The following is a 17,739-nucleotide window of genomic DNA, read 5'->3' on the forward strand; positions in this document are numbered from 1 at the left end:
GGACCTCCAGAATGTAAATCCCTGAGTGGAAAATGATGTGCAAATATATGTAAATGCATGCGCGTGAACACTAAAGCACCTTGCAGTGCTCAACCTGTCACACAATATAGGCCTAGTTTAGCGCTAGGTTGTTGGGTTTTTTTGATATATATTAAAAAGTCTCGTTATTTCAGAAAATCAAAATGGGAGCTGTGCAGTACAATCCTATGCTTGTTTACTCAAAGGCAAGTCCCACCATATTCAATGGGGCTCATTCGTGTTGAAGATTGGAGCCTAAATGGGTGATTTGCAGCACAATCCTAGGCATGTTTACTTGGGAGAAAGGCAGATTATGTTCCGTGGGGCTCATTGCTAGGAAAGTATGAACAACAGCAACAATTTTTATGCATCTGACTGGTTTGCAGCCTTTATATGTTGTTCTTATAATGAAGCCAAAGAGTAAGAAAATGAATGTCAAGACTAGTAAACAATCATTTACTACTCACCAACGCCAAGAAAGGTCAAATATTTTGTTCCATGTTTTGTTTCTGTGGCTGCATAGGCTAGAATTGTTTAAATTGTATTCCATGGTATTCTGAACTTATTACAAGGACATAAAACATATTTATATAGCTGACTTAATCTCTCCGTAATAAAAAAAGTAATCAACACAGAGACTCTGGTAATCAGCTGATGACCTTCTGCACATTAATTGCAAGAACCTAACAATAATTGAGTATTTTAAGGCCATTAAGTGCCTACAAGAAATGACTGGGCTCATATGAAACTAATATCATGCACAATGAAGTGCAGCTAGGCACATATGTATGCATGTATGTGATGATGAAAAAGACTAGAGTTTAAGCTCAGCCAAAAGGAAACCGGGGAACTGCTGAACATTTCAGAACCTCTTCCCGTTCATTCATTCATTGTAAGTTTATTGTGCTAGCCAAAGGTAATGACAATTGCATTATAATGTACAAAATTTATAGTAATAATATAACAAGCATGAATAATATAAATGAAAGAAAAATCAGAAGTACTATCGGGGAGAAAGCCATGGGTCAGGTGGAGGGGCTGGGCCCTCCCCCCTGCATTTGGCCACCATGCCTCTGGTCTAAAACCTCTTTCCCTAACATGCTAATATTTGGGGTTGTTTCTTTTAACAACATGAGAGCTTGCAAAAGTTGTATTCTAGAGAGGTACAGTCTACTCCCTTATGAGCCAAGCACATCAGGAGTTTCCTTCTCCTTCATTCTGCTTCCTGTGGCGATCCAACCTAAGGGAAGGCAACAGAGGAGGGGTGCCCCTTTTGTTGAACACCAAATGAAGTTAATTATTTTGGCAATAAATGTTTTGGATGGCAGGAAGGGGAATGAGGTATGAGAAGGACATGCCAGGAAGGAAAGGACTGCTGTAGTCAAGCTTTTGTTCTCAAAGTCTTCTTCATTTAAACCACTCTGGCAGGGGAGGCAGAGTGGCATAGAAAGTGTTGAGAACTGTGTTGATTAAAACCTATTGGCACCTGGAAACTGATGTTAGCTGGCATCATTTAAAATACTGGCATTTTGAAGTTTATTTTGAAAATGAATCACAGCTTTTGCTAAAGAACAAAAGGAAAATGGGATAACACAGTTTGATGCCACTGCTTTAGAGGTGTGTGTTAACCAAACAGCAGCCCATTCCCTACAGAAGTGAATCTCAATAGCAAGTTTACCACATGCTGCAAAGCAATATGTTTATTGCCATTTATTACTCTTCAAGGACCAATTTATTCATTTTTACTGGCATTAAAACAGGGCTTTATGTTTTACAAGGAAACCACTCTGCTGTTTGAGGCCATCTTAACAGCTGAGTTGGCTCCAGCAGTTTCTACCCTGAATCCAGACACTGTAGCAAATATTTTCTAGCATCTTGCATGTTGGAGGAAATGACCTTTAGTTGTTGTTTCTTTATACTAACTTGACTAACATTCATTTTAAGGGAGATGTAAACTTGATTAATGATTTTCTTCTAAGGGCCCTGATTCAGCAGCTATGCTATAGTGCACCAGTAACAGGTACACCAGTGCTTTTTTCTGGGGGGACGCAGGGATACGCATACCCCTAAATATTTTGTGAATCTATGTTTGGCCTCATTGAGGGGCAGTATTTCAATATGAGTAGGAAAATGAGAGTACCCCTAAACATTTTAAAAGAACAAATGCAATGCATGACATTGTCATTCATATTCAGCCTGAGTGAGCAGAGAGGGAATTGGAAGAAAATCCAATCCCTTACCCATCTCTACAACAAGAGGAGAACTTAGCTATATATATAGCGCAGGTCATTAAAGACTAGAGGTGAACAAAAAGTAGTAAAGAGGAACAATGCTGCTGTAGCCTTGGGTGTAAAACTGAGCATGCCAAGCAGTTTCTTACGTGATCACAGGTGGAGATGGCATTGTTTTCACAAATGTTTCAAAGGACTCTGAGAAACACAGGAAGCTATTTTACACTAGGTCACATTATTTGTCCGTCTAACCCAGTACTGTCTACTCTGACTGGCAGTGGCTCTTCAACACAGGCTTTACTCATAACTTCCTACCTCTTTTTAGCTGGAGCTGTCAGGGACTGAAATTGGGACCTTTCCATGAAACGCACGCACGCACGCACGCACGCACACACACACACACACACACACACTCTTTCTCAGGCTACAGTATTTCCTGCAACAGTACCATTTACTGTCTAATTTAAGCAGTACCAAGAGAATATGTAGTTAGGGGAACATGTGGTTACCAATTGTTCATTTGCTTGTATCTGAGCAGTTAGGCAAAATGGTAATTAAAAAAGAAGTAGTAGTATTGTGATGGATCAGACCAAAGTCCATCTAGTCTACTATTATGTCTCTGACGGTACTACAAAGAATAAGTTGTTCCATTCTCTGGTTTTCTTACTTTCCCTTAGCTTTTTCTGTCCAGATGGTATAGCCTCTTCAGGATGTTACACTTTCACTAGGTACACAGTACCCATCACACTTGGGTACTGTATGGGCACAAACAAGGGCATGGGAGTATTAATGAGGAAAGGTCCAGGAAACCGTAAATGTCTGCTCACCACTCATCCAGGTTTTCTGCCAGTGACAACTTCCACTGCTGATCAGGAATGTAGATGGTATGTGACCAGTGTGGAATTGATGTAGTTCACATGGTTCAAGGTATGATGTGGGCTCCTGTACTATAACATGCTTGTACAGTAAATCCAAAGTATGAGAAATTCCTTAAAGCTGGTAAGCCTTGCAAAAATATCTTACTTCTTGAGCCAAGGTCAACAGGCCTTTCTTCTTTTTCTTCCTTACTCTCATGAAGGAGCAAAAGAGAAAGGTGTTGAAAGACGGTAATAAAAATATCCCTACATTCCAGGTTTTTTTTTGCACTGGTTTCAGGTTGAATCTTTGCATGGAAACCAAGGATAAGGCAATGCTACATCTCTTTTTCCTTATGCCCGGAAGTCCAGAAAACAGCTAAGTCAAAGCTTTTCAATGATTAAAGACTAGGGTTGCAGGAATTAATTGATTAAGCAGTGTGATTACAGTTTAATGGCTTGTTCACATATTCAGAGTGAAGCTCTGATTAATTGGAGCAGGCCATCTGGATTCTAAACACAAGCACTCCTGGATCCTGGTCAGTTTTTCCACTACCTTTCTCCCTTGTCTGCAACTGCCTCCCATCAATTCCTGCCACCTGAAGAATCTGCCAGACTGGTAGTATATTTCCTGTATAGGTTTGGTGCTCCACCTGAAAACTGAGCCACCCCAGCTCAATTCCTGCCCCTGCCACAGGGCCATGGTTCACAAGAGGAATGTTATGACACATTCACAGGAGTGGAGGAAGGCCAAAGTGGAGGGGAAGAAAGAAGTAGGGTGAAGAACTTCTGATGGATATGGGGAAGCACTTGTGGGGACAGATGATTTACATTTTTATTTTTAAACAGTCAGGGGCAGCAGCATAGCCAGAGCTGCCTTCTTTTTAACCATTTTTGTTTTCCCTTTCTACTTTCCCAGGGAGGCAGTCATCCTTTATCTTCTTCTTTGGCAATTGCTTGTAGCCGAGTAAGATTGTCTTCCATGGACACAGTCTTAAATGATTGTGGAGACCAATTCTGGAGCCACATATCCTTACACAGCGGGGACATAGGATTCCGGGTGGGAGTTGGTCACGGTGAGGGTTTGCCAAACGTTCCTTCCTCTCACCACGTTTCTCCCTTTCATCCTGAGTTCAAGCGTCTTCAAAGTCCATGACACCTTTTGGTAAAGGCTGCTGTCCAACTGGAGCACTCGCGGGTCAGTGTTTCCCAATTGTCGGTTAAGATTTGCCTTGAGAGAATCTTTAAACCTCTTTTGTTGACCACCAGCTTTCCATTTTTAAGTTTGGAATAGAGTAGTTGCTTTGGAAGAAGATAATGAAGCACCCACCCAACATGACTAGTCCAACGAAGTTGATGTTGAAGAATCATTGCTTTGAAACTGGTGATCTTTGCTTCTTCCAGTACACTGGCATTAGTTCGCCTGTCTTCCCAAGTGATGTGTAAATTTTTTTTGAGACACTGTTGATGGAATTTTTCGAGGAGCTGGTGATGGTGTTTATAAGTGGTCCATGCTTCACAAGTATACAGTAAGGTTGGTAATACAATAGCTTTGTAAACAAGCATTTTGGTTTCCCTGTGAACACTTTGCACTTCAATTGGGACAAAGCTGCACTTGCAGAGCTCAGGCAATGCTGGATTTTGGCATCAATGTCAGCCTTTAACTGCCCAGGTAGGAGAAGCGATCAACACTTTCCAATGTTACACCATTTGAGTTGGATTTGTGGTACTACAGAGGGGTTGTTTTGTGCTTGTTGGTGCAGCACTTTGGTTTTTTGGGTGTTGGACGATAGGCCAAGCTTTTCGTAAGCTTCTGTGAAGATATTTAGGATGGTATGGAGATCATCCTCTTGAGTGTGCACACACTACATTGTCATCTGCATACTGAAGCTCTATGATGGAAGTTACAGTAATTTTACTCTTTGCTTTCAGCCCACTCAGATTAGAGAGCTTTCCATCTGTTCGATATTGATTTCTACTCCACTGGGGAGTTTCCCCTCAACAAAGTGTAGGATCTTGGCAATGAAAATAATAAATAGAGTTGGGGCGATAACACAACCCTGTTTAACACCTGATCCCACTGTGAATGGTTCACTTTGAGAGCCATTGTTATCAGTGGTAATTTCACCCCCACAATGCATCTGAGGAAGGGCAAACTGTCAAATGGCACCTCCATTTTTTTTTTGTAAAATGGGACACCAAATCCCCCTACAACCAACCTCTGCATAATACTGTATTAACAGCAGTATTATACAATAGATAAATCACACATACACAGACCCTAGTATCAGTATTACTATAAATTATATTGCAGCACTCATGAGGAACAACGTTTAGTTGCATTACTTGGGGCAGGGGGGTGGGGAAGAATGGTAGGAGCTGTTATCTTGGTGTTAATTACTGCTAATCAAATTCTGGTGCATCAGACCTTGGCTGGTGTAACAGGATTCTTGGAAGAAGGCTGCAGAAGGAATTTAGCTGATCCTATCTCACTTTACAGTTCTGAACTCAAGCCAGCTGGATGACTGGGACCGTATTCATCATCATGTCTCTTCAGTGGTTGATGGTAACATCACATTTTTGTAATCAAAGCTGGACCGATTGACAGTATACTCTACAATACAGGCGGTTTCAAAGGGGGTTTAGACATTAGTCCCCCTGAACATTAAAGTGAACTCCACCAATGCTGTCCTCTGAAACAACTGACAGTACTTCATTAGCTTAGCGAGCTCAATCGCATATCACAGAAAAGCTTGATCTACATTTGAAGTCCCAAAACAGATGTCATCCCACTGTTTTCTGAACACCACAGATCCATCTGAGACACAACATGGTAACATCTGCTTCCCCGCTGTGTACAGAGCTGAAGAAAAACACTTTACTCTTCTGACCTAAATTTCAGTTATTTTAAACACAGCAGCTCATGATAGATGTCAGCTTTCTGCTCTCTGTTTTAGGTATGTTATTCCTTGTCCAGTGAACCCAGAAGCATTGTCTTCTCATTCAGTCAGCAGACTTTAAGAAAGAGAGATTGTGCCCGTGTCATTCTTTAAAACAAACTGCTGCGCGCACACTAAACCATGCCCGTAAGCCTACAATGGAAGCTGGCAGCTTTAATGAGAGGAGAAGGGGCTGTGTGGGGAAAGAAAACCTCCAGGTGCTCAAGCTGTTACAGGTGAATAGAAGCCCTTGCTTCCCTGAGGCAGCTCTCTGTCAGGTTTAATCTCCCCAAGTTCTGGAATGTGCTTTTGATAGACATCTCGCCCCCATGTTTAGTTAAACCAAAAACAGTGAGGGAAGCTGCTGCTCACTGCATGAGAAGGAATTGCCTCTTTGCCAAGGCTTGATTCCTGTTGAAAGCGGCAGGATCAACATAAATCACTTCCTGTTGTTTGTGTTTTTCTGAAGGTAGATACCCCCACTTTCTCCACACCATAAAGGCAGCAGGACTGCTCAAGGCTTCCTATCGCCTAGCTTCCAAGAGGAATAAAGGGTCTTATTTCCCTTTGTTCCGAGCCTTGTTTACTTCTCCTACATAAGGTCTCAGACTTACCAGTTTGTGGGATGACACACTGTGCTTGTCAAGTTTAAAAAAACAAAAACCCTGCCTCCCAAACAGCCACAAAACAAGAAAGCGGGATGAATTTACAGCACCAATTCTGAAGGCACCTTTCAGTCACTGAACCAACCTACGCACACTTTGGTTAGCAGGACTTCCACAGGAGTTTCAAGCCATGAGCTACTTCTCACTTAACACTTTTCTGACATAAAGCTCCCTGGAGTGCACCTGACCCTGCACCTCTTGTGAAGTACTGTACAAGTGCGCATTTTGACACAAAATACACAGTTTGCAGAACTGCAGAATAAACATTCCACAAGTCACCATGCACACATTTCCCCCCCTCTACATGGGGCTCATAATCTTCTAGTACAAGTATGTGATACAGCCCTAAAAGAGGGTAAGACCAATTTAAGGGGTTGGTTGTGCTACTTTAGAGCTTTGGTTATGTGGTTCTTTGACCCACATTAACCCCCTACTAATCCCCAGGGCTAATGGGGGGCTGACATGGGCTATGCACAATGTGCTTGGATTGGCAAAACTTCCTACAAATGGTATGAGGATATTCCAGAGAGGAAGTTGCTGCATTTGCTCTGTTCCCAACTGTGCTTTGCAGCACACGGCCAGGATCACAGGAATCTGCTGCCTACATGCGTTGTAACAGCTCCAGTTGCTGTTGTGCCAATGAGGAGGCTGCACTGTAAAACAAAGCAGAAATTGCCTCATCTATAGCAGGACTAGAAAGTCTACTGCCAGTTAATTTTCTAGTTGGGGCATGTATGTGAAATTCAGCTTTTACTTTTACTTAATGGCCCTGTTGCCCTCTAGAAACTACAGTGAACAGAATTCTGCTTAAACACACCTGTTAAAGCAGGAATGGGGAATGGAATCTGGCTGGTAGGTTGGATCCTTAGCTCTATGCACACCAGTGAAGAAAGTTTGACAGGTGGGAAGCCCCACCCACCAGTCAATCACTTGATGCTGTGATGACATCAGGTGACTCAGATATTTTGGACCAGAACTCCCACCAGTCCCAGCCAAGGTCAAAATTTCTGGACTGCATAAGGATGGGTAAGGCTAATCTAGACTGTATATTTATTACTAAAACTTATAACACACCCATCAAATACATTATCAGGTTGACTTACAAAAAGCATACTCTACCCTTCAAATACATTATCAGATTGGATACTACAAAATATAATGAATACATTAAAATGAGCTAAAAACAGCAGCTCTATAGCTGCTCTGTTTTACTTGAATTATTAAGTTTAAACATCAGGGAAAATTTAATCAAATAATGTAATTATCTAACAACTCTTCTGCATGAATACACTGGGGTGTAGACCCTCTGCCTCCAAGATCCCATGCCTCGGATCAACTTTCTCCTTAGCCTTTTCTTCTTTTTACTTAATCTCTCCATTCCTTAGATCCCTGTTGTAGCTTACAGTGTTTGTCCCACTTATTCCTTGGCTGAGCTCTGGAATAAAGGTAGTTAACCTGTGGTTCTCCCATCAGCCCCAGCCAGCATGACCAACATCTGGAGGATCACAGGTTCTGCCCCACTTCCAAATTTCCAGCTTCCTTCTCCCACAACACACAGTTCTGGCTGGCCTTAAGATTTCTTCTGAATCCTTCTTGCTTTGCCTCCCCATCCCCTCTATAAACATTAGCAGAGTTCTTCCACTAGCAGCTGCAATGTGCACACCATCCTGCCCAAACAGTGTCAAAGGATTTGTGTTCACAAGCACAAAAAGCAACATAGATGTTGTGCCTATGATATGAAAGGACAGTGACTTTGGACAATACATGAAAGTAGAGTGTGTGGCACAATGTGATCTTCCTGCTCATGTGTTCATTTAAAAGCAAAGAGTACTGAGTGTGTAGCACTCATAAGTAACAGGCCACTGGTGGCTAGTTTTAGCAAGTTCTATGAAGCTTGGCCCAAACCAGCCTAATCTGATCCAACAGATAACATTTCATGCACTTATCTTCTGCTTTAAACAGAAATATGTGGAAAAAAATATTACCATTCTCCTATCTTCCAGTCCACTGAAATGTCAGCTCAACAGTCATTTATTTTTGTACTGATCCTTTCATTCCTAAATCCTTCATGCCTACACTACTGGAATTACACTGCATCCCTCCATAAAAGGGCTACAGCAAAGAATGCAGCGTGTCCAAAATGGTATGCTAATGTAAATGAATTCCTTTTACAAAGCAGCATTTGTTTGGACTTGAAATCTGATGCAAGAGCGGCGGAAAACACTGTTAATTTATTAATAGTCAGATGGTTAGTCTTCAGTTTGTGACAACTTCCAGCACAATCTCCCTTTTAACGTCTGGAAGCAGTGATTCAGCTTTAAGAGAATATGGAACTGTCCACATAAAATGCCAGAGTCATGATTTCAGATGTTCTCCCCTCCCCTTGTTTATTAATGCATTCATTCGGAACTTTAAAGCTCATGAGGCTTTTTGATGACACCAAATGACTTTGCAGACAGTGTGCTAAAAATACACAACCACATTTATTCGCAACGAAATAGCTTACAAATAAACTAAACTGTTAGTCTATAAACTATCTGGGCTTTTAAACAAAACAGGATTATTATTTTTTAAACTGCATGCTAACATTTCCTTTAAAGGACCAAACAATTTTGAAAATGAAAATGTCCTGACTCTCGGATAAAGGTCATCTGTCATATGGTCTTTGTAACTAAACTGCACCCAAGTATTTGAGAAGAGAGAAACAGTACATTATTACAACTGGAGAGAAATGGGGCGGAGGGAGGAGAGACTGAAGCTCAACAACTGAGCTTTGATTAATGTCATAACGGCAGCCTTGTTATGTTCAGCGTGGATCCCCTTGTTGTCACTTCCTGTTGACAAACTCCTTTTGCATTCATTGCTTTTAACCAACTACGCTACCATAGCATGTACGACAGCTCCTTGGTGTACAGGTCTTAGGGCTATTGCTGGAATAACCACAGCGGGGAAGAGCAATCCTAAACGCTGGCTGGAAGCAACAGTGCAGTGAATCAACTGCAGCACCTGAAACCCTGTTAGCTTATGTCAGCCAAGGCAGAAGGGTGAGGGCGCAAGTAATCTGTGCTATCCTAACTCATTGGTACACTTCATCAGCTCCCTCCCAACCTGCCTGCCTTCCTTGCTGGAAAATGGATCAAGTTAGGATCCCACAGAGGCCAACAGTGCCTAGTGTTATGCCCTAGCCTCATAGAGCAAGAGGTTAAGATTTTAGCCTTAGTCATGTGGGTTACATTCAAAGTGAAGGCAGCCCTGTTTAGGGAAGTTTTTAATATCTGAAGGACTATTGTATTTTAATATTTTGTTGGAAGCCGCCTAGAGTGGCTGGGGAAACCCAGCCAGATAGGCAGGGTATAAATAATTAATAATAATAATAATAATGTGCCTGAAGGATTAACAGCAATGAGAAGGAACTATCTGTTGACATGAGTGCATAGCTTTCTGTGTTGATCTCAATTTTTTCCCCACTTCTGTGCATATGACATATTGTTAACTTGCTCCATTAACATTTGGAGCAAAACCAAACTATTACAAAGTTTTATTGATGGACACGTTGCAAGTATTAAGCTGTTTCAAAAACATCTTATACACAGGTGCCCAGACAAAGGTCCATATAAGACAACCCGCAGTTAGGGTTACAATTCTGTGCACTCTTTTAAGGAAGGACAGTAACTGTACTTCCAAGTAACTACAGGCAAAATTAAGAATTCTGTGGCTACTGAATTGCAGATGGCACAGCTGAAGTAGTAAAGTCTGGATAACAACCAGCAGAGGGCACACCCTATCACTTTTTGATAAGTTACAGAATCACTCCGAGAGAGAAAAAAAGTGCTGCTTTGCCACTTTGGGGGGGGGGGGTCCAGAATACTTAATGATGACTCTGTAGGGGGAACTGAGTTCAGCTGCCTGTCCAACCCATCCCAACCTCTCACACTTTTCCAATAGTCAAGACTGACAGTCTGTGCAGCTGCTGAATATGAGTATTCCAGGATCTGGGAGGGAATATCTACCGTCCTGGGCAGAAATACCATCGCCACAACAGCTGGGATCCCCTCTCTACAGCACCTCCTCATAGGAAGCCTCCTTATACTGACTCAGGCCATTGGTCCCGCTAGCTTATTTCTGAACCTAGACTTTCAGCATGCAAAGTAGATGATCTACCACTGAGCTACAGTCTTTTTACTCTTTCACCTCTTTAATGAACAGACATTTAGCAGATGACTGCCTGAAAAAGCATTGCTCTCTGAATGGCTTTTTGATGTGGTTATTCGTAGTTTAAAAGCACACACCCAGTTTTTTATATTTAGTGGCATTCCCCCACCCCCCAACTTGGCTCCTTTTATCCTCCAAACCATTTGATTTCCTTAGATTGAGAGCCCCTTGGGGACAAAACTATTAACATTTAGAAAAACTGCTGTAAATCAATCAAACAGAGTACTAAAAGCATTGGGAATTCCCAGTATCACTACTGCAGATAAGTTAAATATTTCAGATTGCCGGTAGAAGGTATGATTAAGACAGAACTGTGGCTAGGCAAAGAAGAAAATCAATCTAATTGGATAGCTGGAGGGTACTGAACTCTCGGTGAAGCTCTGCTCTGGCCATGCCACTTGAGCAACATTTAGACCAACCACAATGAGAAGAGGCTAGTTCAAAAACAGGTATATCTGTAGGATTCTATCCAACCTACAATCCCACTGGCAGCCCTGCATACTCCTGGAGATAACTGCTTGGGAGCTAAAAAAGGTAGAAGTAAAGGACCCACGGACGGTTAAGTCCAGTCAAAGGCGACTATGGGGTTGCAGGGCTCATCTCGCTTTCAGGCCGAGGGAGTCAGCCTTTGTCCAAAGACAGCTTTCCGGGTCATGTGGCCAGCATGACTAAACTGCTTCTGGTGCAATGGAACACCGTGACAGAAGCCAGAGTGCATGGAAACGCTGTTTACATTCCCATTGCAGCAGTACCTATTTATCTACTTGCACTAGTGTGCTTTCAAACTGCTAGGTTGGCAGGAGCAGGGACAGAGCAATGGGAGCTCACTCCTTCAAGGGGATTCGAACCGCCAACCTTCGGATTGGCAAGTCCAAGAGGCTCAGTGGTTGAGACCACAGCGCCACCTGTGTCCCTGCTTGGGAGGTACCAGATACAGTGGTACCTCTGGATGCGAACGGGATCTGTTCCGGAGCCCCGTTCGCAGCATGAGCAGTCCGCAACCCACAGCGCCGCTTCTGCGCATGATGTCATTTGATGCGTCTGCGCATGTGCGAACCACCGAACCCGGAAGTAACCCATTCTGGTAACCCATTCTGGTACTTCCGGGTTTGGCGCATTCGTAACCCGCGCCGTTTGCAACCCGCAGCGAATGCAATACGAGGTACGACTGTATATGAAAGGCCCTTAACCCTTGACTTCTTTTTTATCTATTCCCCAAGAAGCCCCAAAACTGATGCTGGCTCCTACAGTATATATTAATGCTGGTTGCAATGAACCCTTTGAAACATTTTGTGGGATTGTCTCTCGAATGCTATCAATGATACTGTCAGGGGGCTGCCCTCGCCGGAAAGCAAGGAGTTGCCAGGGCTTTATCAGTATCGCGAGCCCCCGCCTCAACTGCTGAGCAATTCATCTTCATCTTGTGAGGATGGCAGTGATCCCTCTAGTGGGGAGGGAGAGATGGGAACGGGAAGTAGGCGTCAGGGCTCTGGCAGGGATGGAGAGCCCTCGTGCCAAGCAGAGGCTGGAGGGGAAGCACCTCTTCCGTCTCCCCACTTGCGGAGGGGGGAAAGACTCAGGGGGGTAGGCGGGGGTTCCGCATCCCACGCCTTTCATGCTGGGCAAAGAACTGGAAGGGGTCATTCCCAGACTCTGCCGAAGGACGAGTTGGACGTCTTTTTTGTAGCTGCACTGTATATATTTGCACAATAAAGAAACCTAGTTTTAGAAGCCTCGGAGTCAGCCTGGTTACTCATGAGCAGCCACTGAAAACCTTACAGATACCATGATCCACACAGCAAGAAAGGGGTGGAAATGGAGATGTGGAACCAACTAATGGCTTCTTGGCCAATATGGCACCTTTTATATCAGAATCACTAAACATGATCCAGTAAATTGTTTTGAAGATGCTGCTGTGGGATTGCAAGAAAGAACCAGCTTGTTTATACAAGCAACTGTTCTGGGATGACAATGGCCTGATCCAATTTCGCTTTCCGATTTGTTTATGTTTAAGAGGTGAATCAAAGGCTGCATGTGTGTGTGTCTATTGAGAATGAATAAATAAGTCCTTCTAAGATGAGAGGCTCTTAATTCACCATTTTTAATCACAGCAATGTGGTATCTGAAGAAGTGTGCATGCACACGAAAGCTCATACCAAGAACAAACTTAGTTGGTCTCTAAGGTGCTACTGGAAGGATTTTTATTTTATTTTATTTTATTTGTTTTGACTAGAAAAATCAGACCATGAGCAACTTCAAAATAATCTTACTTAAATCAAATACCAAACACTAATTGCGCACTACTTAAGGAAACAGAAAAAGATGTGATGGGAGAAGGGAACATCTTTACAAGCCTAAAGCATCCACTGAGGTTATGGATGCCACAGAGAAGCAGTTATTTATACGTTATAGTTTGATAATGTGTTTGTTTAACTGAACACATACATTGCTTCAGGACCAAGATAAAATGCGTCCTAGAGAAATAAAAATAATATTCCTATACTGCTGGGAAAAAACACAGATAAGGAAAACATGCAACTCCAGTCAGTAGTTTCAAGATAGAAGCAAGTAATTCATTTGGGGGAGGGGCTGAGTTAATTATCTAACAATGTACAATCCTATCAGGCGATCTCTGTTGGCTTGTAGTGTATTATATAGTAAATTCTGCTTTTAATTACATTAAAGGCAAGAGACAGGCTCTGTTTGAGGGCTGTACATTATAAATACAAGTCAGTTCAAGCAAACGTATTGAATTAACCAGTGATTTCAGTGGCTGAACCCCATTTTTCAACAAAAGATACACTTCCCAGTACTCTTTTGACATACCTGTGAAATAACAACAACAAATCAGCAGATAACAGAAAACCATGGTTTTAGCGCTATGTGGAGGAGCCTGTACAATCCCCCAAACCAGGCTTGCAAAGCTCCTGCCTCCCCCTGTGTGGATGAGAGGAGTTTGTCTGGATTCAATTTTAATTTTAAAAAATCTCAGTTTAGCATTATTTTCAAAGCAGGAATCCTGGTTTAAAACAAATTGTGATCGTTTCATAATAAGCCGGTTTCAAAACCATTAAACAAGCCAGAGTCTGAATCAGGACATCCAATTTGAACGCAGCACTAAGTGGGGATTCCTTGAACGTGAAACTAAACTCTGGCGAAGTCCTCTGCTCAGCTGCAGGCAGGAGGAAAGGGGAAACAGGAGCAAGGGATACAAAACCACAAGTGACGGCAGCTTGTTTTCCAAACTGGACCAGCCTGTAAACGTTTTGCGTTACTTACCATCAAAGTTCTTGTACTGGGCTGTTAAGATTACTTGCACCGAGCGTGTGGCCTCCTTCAACATGCCTTCAAATTCATGACGACTCTTGTTGGCAAAGTTCTCCTCCATCTCACTGGTGCAGCAAGTGTAGCCTTGGGGGCAAATCCTCAAGTGTTCCCCTGAAAACAAGAGAGACAAACGTAGCTTGTTATAGTAGTTCACGTACAAGGCATTTCTAAGTGTGAACGTGTGTGAGAGGGAGGAAGGGAGGGCATGGCACAGTTATTTAACCATGGATGCTTCCAGGTGGGGACTTAGCATGGCAAACAGGTTATTGAGTTATTGCAAATGGGTTGTTGGCAACAGGGTTTTTCTTAATTTACCAGATTTCCCATGGAAAGCGTAAATCTAGCTTAAATGGGGTGGGGAAGAGATACAGGCAGGTATTTTTGTGCCAACGACATTTTGCTGGTGCTGCAAAAATAAAAATGGGTTCTTGAAGAGCACCCATCCCACAATAAGCACCTAATCTGGAAACATTCCAGGTCTCAAGGATTGCTAACCCACTCCTTTGAGAGCAACCTTAAAGACATTCAGGAACCAGAGCTGTACATCTGCAAACACAACTCAGTTTCCTCCTCCTCTTCACTTCCTGATAGGGATTCACTCAGTTGAAATAAAGGCACCCAAAACATACCTTGTCTAACCATGCGCTAAAATAATCCAATTACAAGAGTCAACACACATAATGTAATTTGGCTGCGATGGCCACAATCCTGCAGGTGCTTTTATAGAATGGCTCGAAACACCGTGCCTCATCTTGTCTGTTTTGAAACCCAGGCAGCCCTGCGAGTGGGGAGGCTGCCACTGGAATCTGCACACGCTCCTCCAAGCGCATACTTCTCACAACCGAGTGCCTTGGGGCTCTTTTTCTTGGAGGTGATGAATCTGCCTTGGTCTGTAACTCACTGTGTAAACTGCGGAGCTGGAGAAAATATTGCCAGTGATATTTCAGATTGGCTGGATAGATAAGCATTCAATACTTGGCAGCTACAAGGTAATAGCTTACACCTGCCTTGAATCCCTTTTCTCTGATCCACAGCAGGAAGACCAGGCTGCAAGACTCACTGCTTGCATACAGTCCCTTTTCAGAGCAGCAGGCAACCACTGGAGAACCATAAGCTCTTGCTCTGTCCTCCTCTCCCTCCTTCCCTCCCCACAACATGAAAACACAAAGCAGTAACAGTACATATTGTCCTCAGAGTCTAGATTCTCCCCTGCAAATTAGAGGAAGAAGAAGCTATTTATGTAATTACAATGCACAAAAGCCTTCAATGAATACTAGACAATTCTACCTATCCTAGGTGACATCAGCAATCCAGTACATTTAGCTACTAAACTACGCCAGGGGTTGGGGTCCTGTGGCCCTCCAAATGTTGTTGGACTCCAATTCTCATCATACCATACAACTCACCATGCTGGCTGGGGCTGAAGGGAGTTCCAGTCTAACAACATATGGAAGGCTACACTGAAACAAGGTTTTTTTTCTTGGGGGGGGGGGGGAATATGGATGGCGGTGATACAAGATGAAGAGTACAGGCAGTGACCATTCACACCCCGCCCCATTCCACCCTCTTCCAGGTCCAAAAGGACCCGCGCATCAGCTAGTTGCTACTATTAATTGGATTAGCAATCAATCTACAAACCAGTATTTTCAGTCAGCCTAAATAACAGCATCAACTCTTAAAAAAATTGAATACATATTCTACTTATTCAAGGGTATCTGTGACATTCGGTATTGCAGCATTTCAACTCAAGAGGAAAGCAAAGTTTTCATATTTTCTCTTTGCAATTCAAATTTATTGCACAATGTAAGGAGGAAATTGTCTTCAAAGACATCTTTTAGTTTTTGATCTGACCCCATAATGGTGGTGGTTCCCTGTCATTTTGTACCTGGCCGACAAAATATTAACTGCGCTCTTGGTTCTGCTTTCTCAGATCATTTGGCTTTATTTTGTCATTCCTCCTTTGCTGAAAAGGCACTCTAATAAGGAAACTGGAGTGGGGGGTGGGGAGGGGGTGTCTTCCTTCACCGCTCAGAAGCATGCAATTGCCCAGACTAGTAGCGGCTTTCACACTGGGATTGTAGCCAGAGTCTCACAATGATTAACAGTCAATGATCCTTGGGGCAGGGCAACTATTTCCATCTCCAAGGCCACAGCTGACTAAGCAAAATAGCTATGCCAATTGCAATGAAATATTTCGAGAACAGAAAAATGAAAGGATTAAAGCAAAAGGATCAGAGGAACTGGAGGGGGGGCAACCCTTTTAGCCATAGGGTTCTTCTGCCCACATAACATAACATTTTATTCATTTGGTTTGCATTTGGGGGCGTGAATTCAGATAGAGAAGAATCGCCTGCATTTCCCCGAAGAGCAAAGAGAATCCATCAGTAATAAGGCCACATTTTCTTCTCCAGAAGCAGATGCCATGTGTCAACATGCCATGTGTCAACATGGCATTCCAAAAGGAGCCATTAATTCAAGATGAGCTGGAACACCATTTTCTGCAAAAATCTAAGTCGTGTTACAGAAAAACTCAGGGACAACCCCCACCCCCTGCTGCCTTCCGTTTGCCTAGTCCATCAAATTGAACAGGCACTCCTGCAAGGTAGAAAATCCCCCAGAGAGCAAACTGGGCAGCCACCCAAAGCTGTACCCTCTGTTTCAGCCAACTTCAGTTGGAGACTCGTAACACTCTCCCCCCCTCCCCCAACTCAAATGACAGGCCTTTAGAGAAATTTGGCTCATTAAAGCCCACAAAGGCTGAAGCAAGACTGTACCAATTGCACCTGAGACTGTACTAGCCACACCTAAAAAGAAGGGAGTAGTTGATGTATCTTGGGAAGGAAGGCTGATTTCAAATTCCAGCATTTTCCACATCTTTTTTTCAGCTGGAACTCAGTTGCGGTACCTCTCATGTGGGCTTCAGTTCTGGCACCTCTTTTTTCTAGAAAAATAGCACTGGCATTTTCAAAGAGCATTTGAACTGCAGCAGTGGCTGTCCAGTTGCACTAGATGGGGGGGTGAGGAACCTGGGGCACTCAAGATGTTGTTGGACTACAACTTCCATCATCCCCAATGACTGGGCATGCTGGCAGGGAATTATGGAGGCTTGAGTCAAACAACCTCTTGAGGGCCAAAGGTTAGCCACTCCTTGTTCACATCAGGGTATCAAAGTGCAATGTTCGATTCACAGCAACTTAGTAGCTCCCCAGCGTTTTTGTGCTGTGTTTTTATGGATCATGTTCTGAGAGGTTGCTATGAATAGGAAACTTAATAGCAACCTAATTGGCTACCAATGGGCAGACCTTTGGAGGAAGTGATTTGCTGTACAGGACCTGGGGGGAAATGGGCATGGATCAATGAATGCTTCTGAAAGTCTAGCTGATCATTGTTTTGGCTCCTTATAGCTGGACAGATTTCCGCACCCAAACCAACAACGCACCTAAAATCTGCATGCATGAAATTGGGGCCAGGGTTGGGTGGGAGAGAGCGGGAA

General features: G+C 43.1%; 1 protein-coding gene across 2 annotated transcripts in view; it reads right to left on the minus strand.

Annotated features, from left to right (window-relative positions):
* The window catches only part of GPC1 (glypican 1), a 190,339-nt gene that overhangs the window by 69,946 nt on the left and 102,654 nt on the right, over positions 1 to 17,739 (minus strand). For both annotated transcript variants that reach the window (XM_033150210.1, XM_033150211.1), the window contains exon 2: positions 14,199 to 14,357. In XM_033150210.1, coding sequence (XP_033006101.1) covers positions 14,199 to 14,357 — 159 coding nt within the window. The remainder of the gene's footprint in view (positions 1 to 14,198; positions 14,358 to 17,739) is intronic.

The sequence above is a fragment of the Lacerta agilis genome, chromosome 5 (genome assembly GCF_009819535.1).
Source record: "Lacerta agilis isolate rLacAgi1 chromosome 5, rLacAgi1.pri, whole genome shotgun sequence".
In the NCBI taxonomy this organism is placed as follows: domain Eukaryota; kingdom Metazoa; phylum Chordata; class Lepidosauria; order Squamata; family Lacertidae; genus Lacerta; species Lacerta agilis.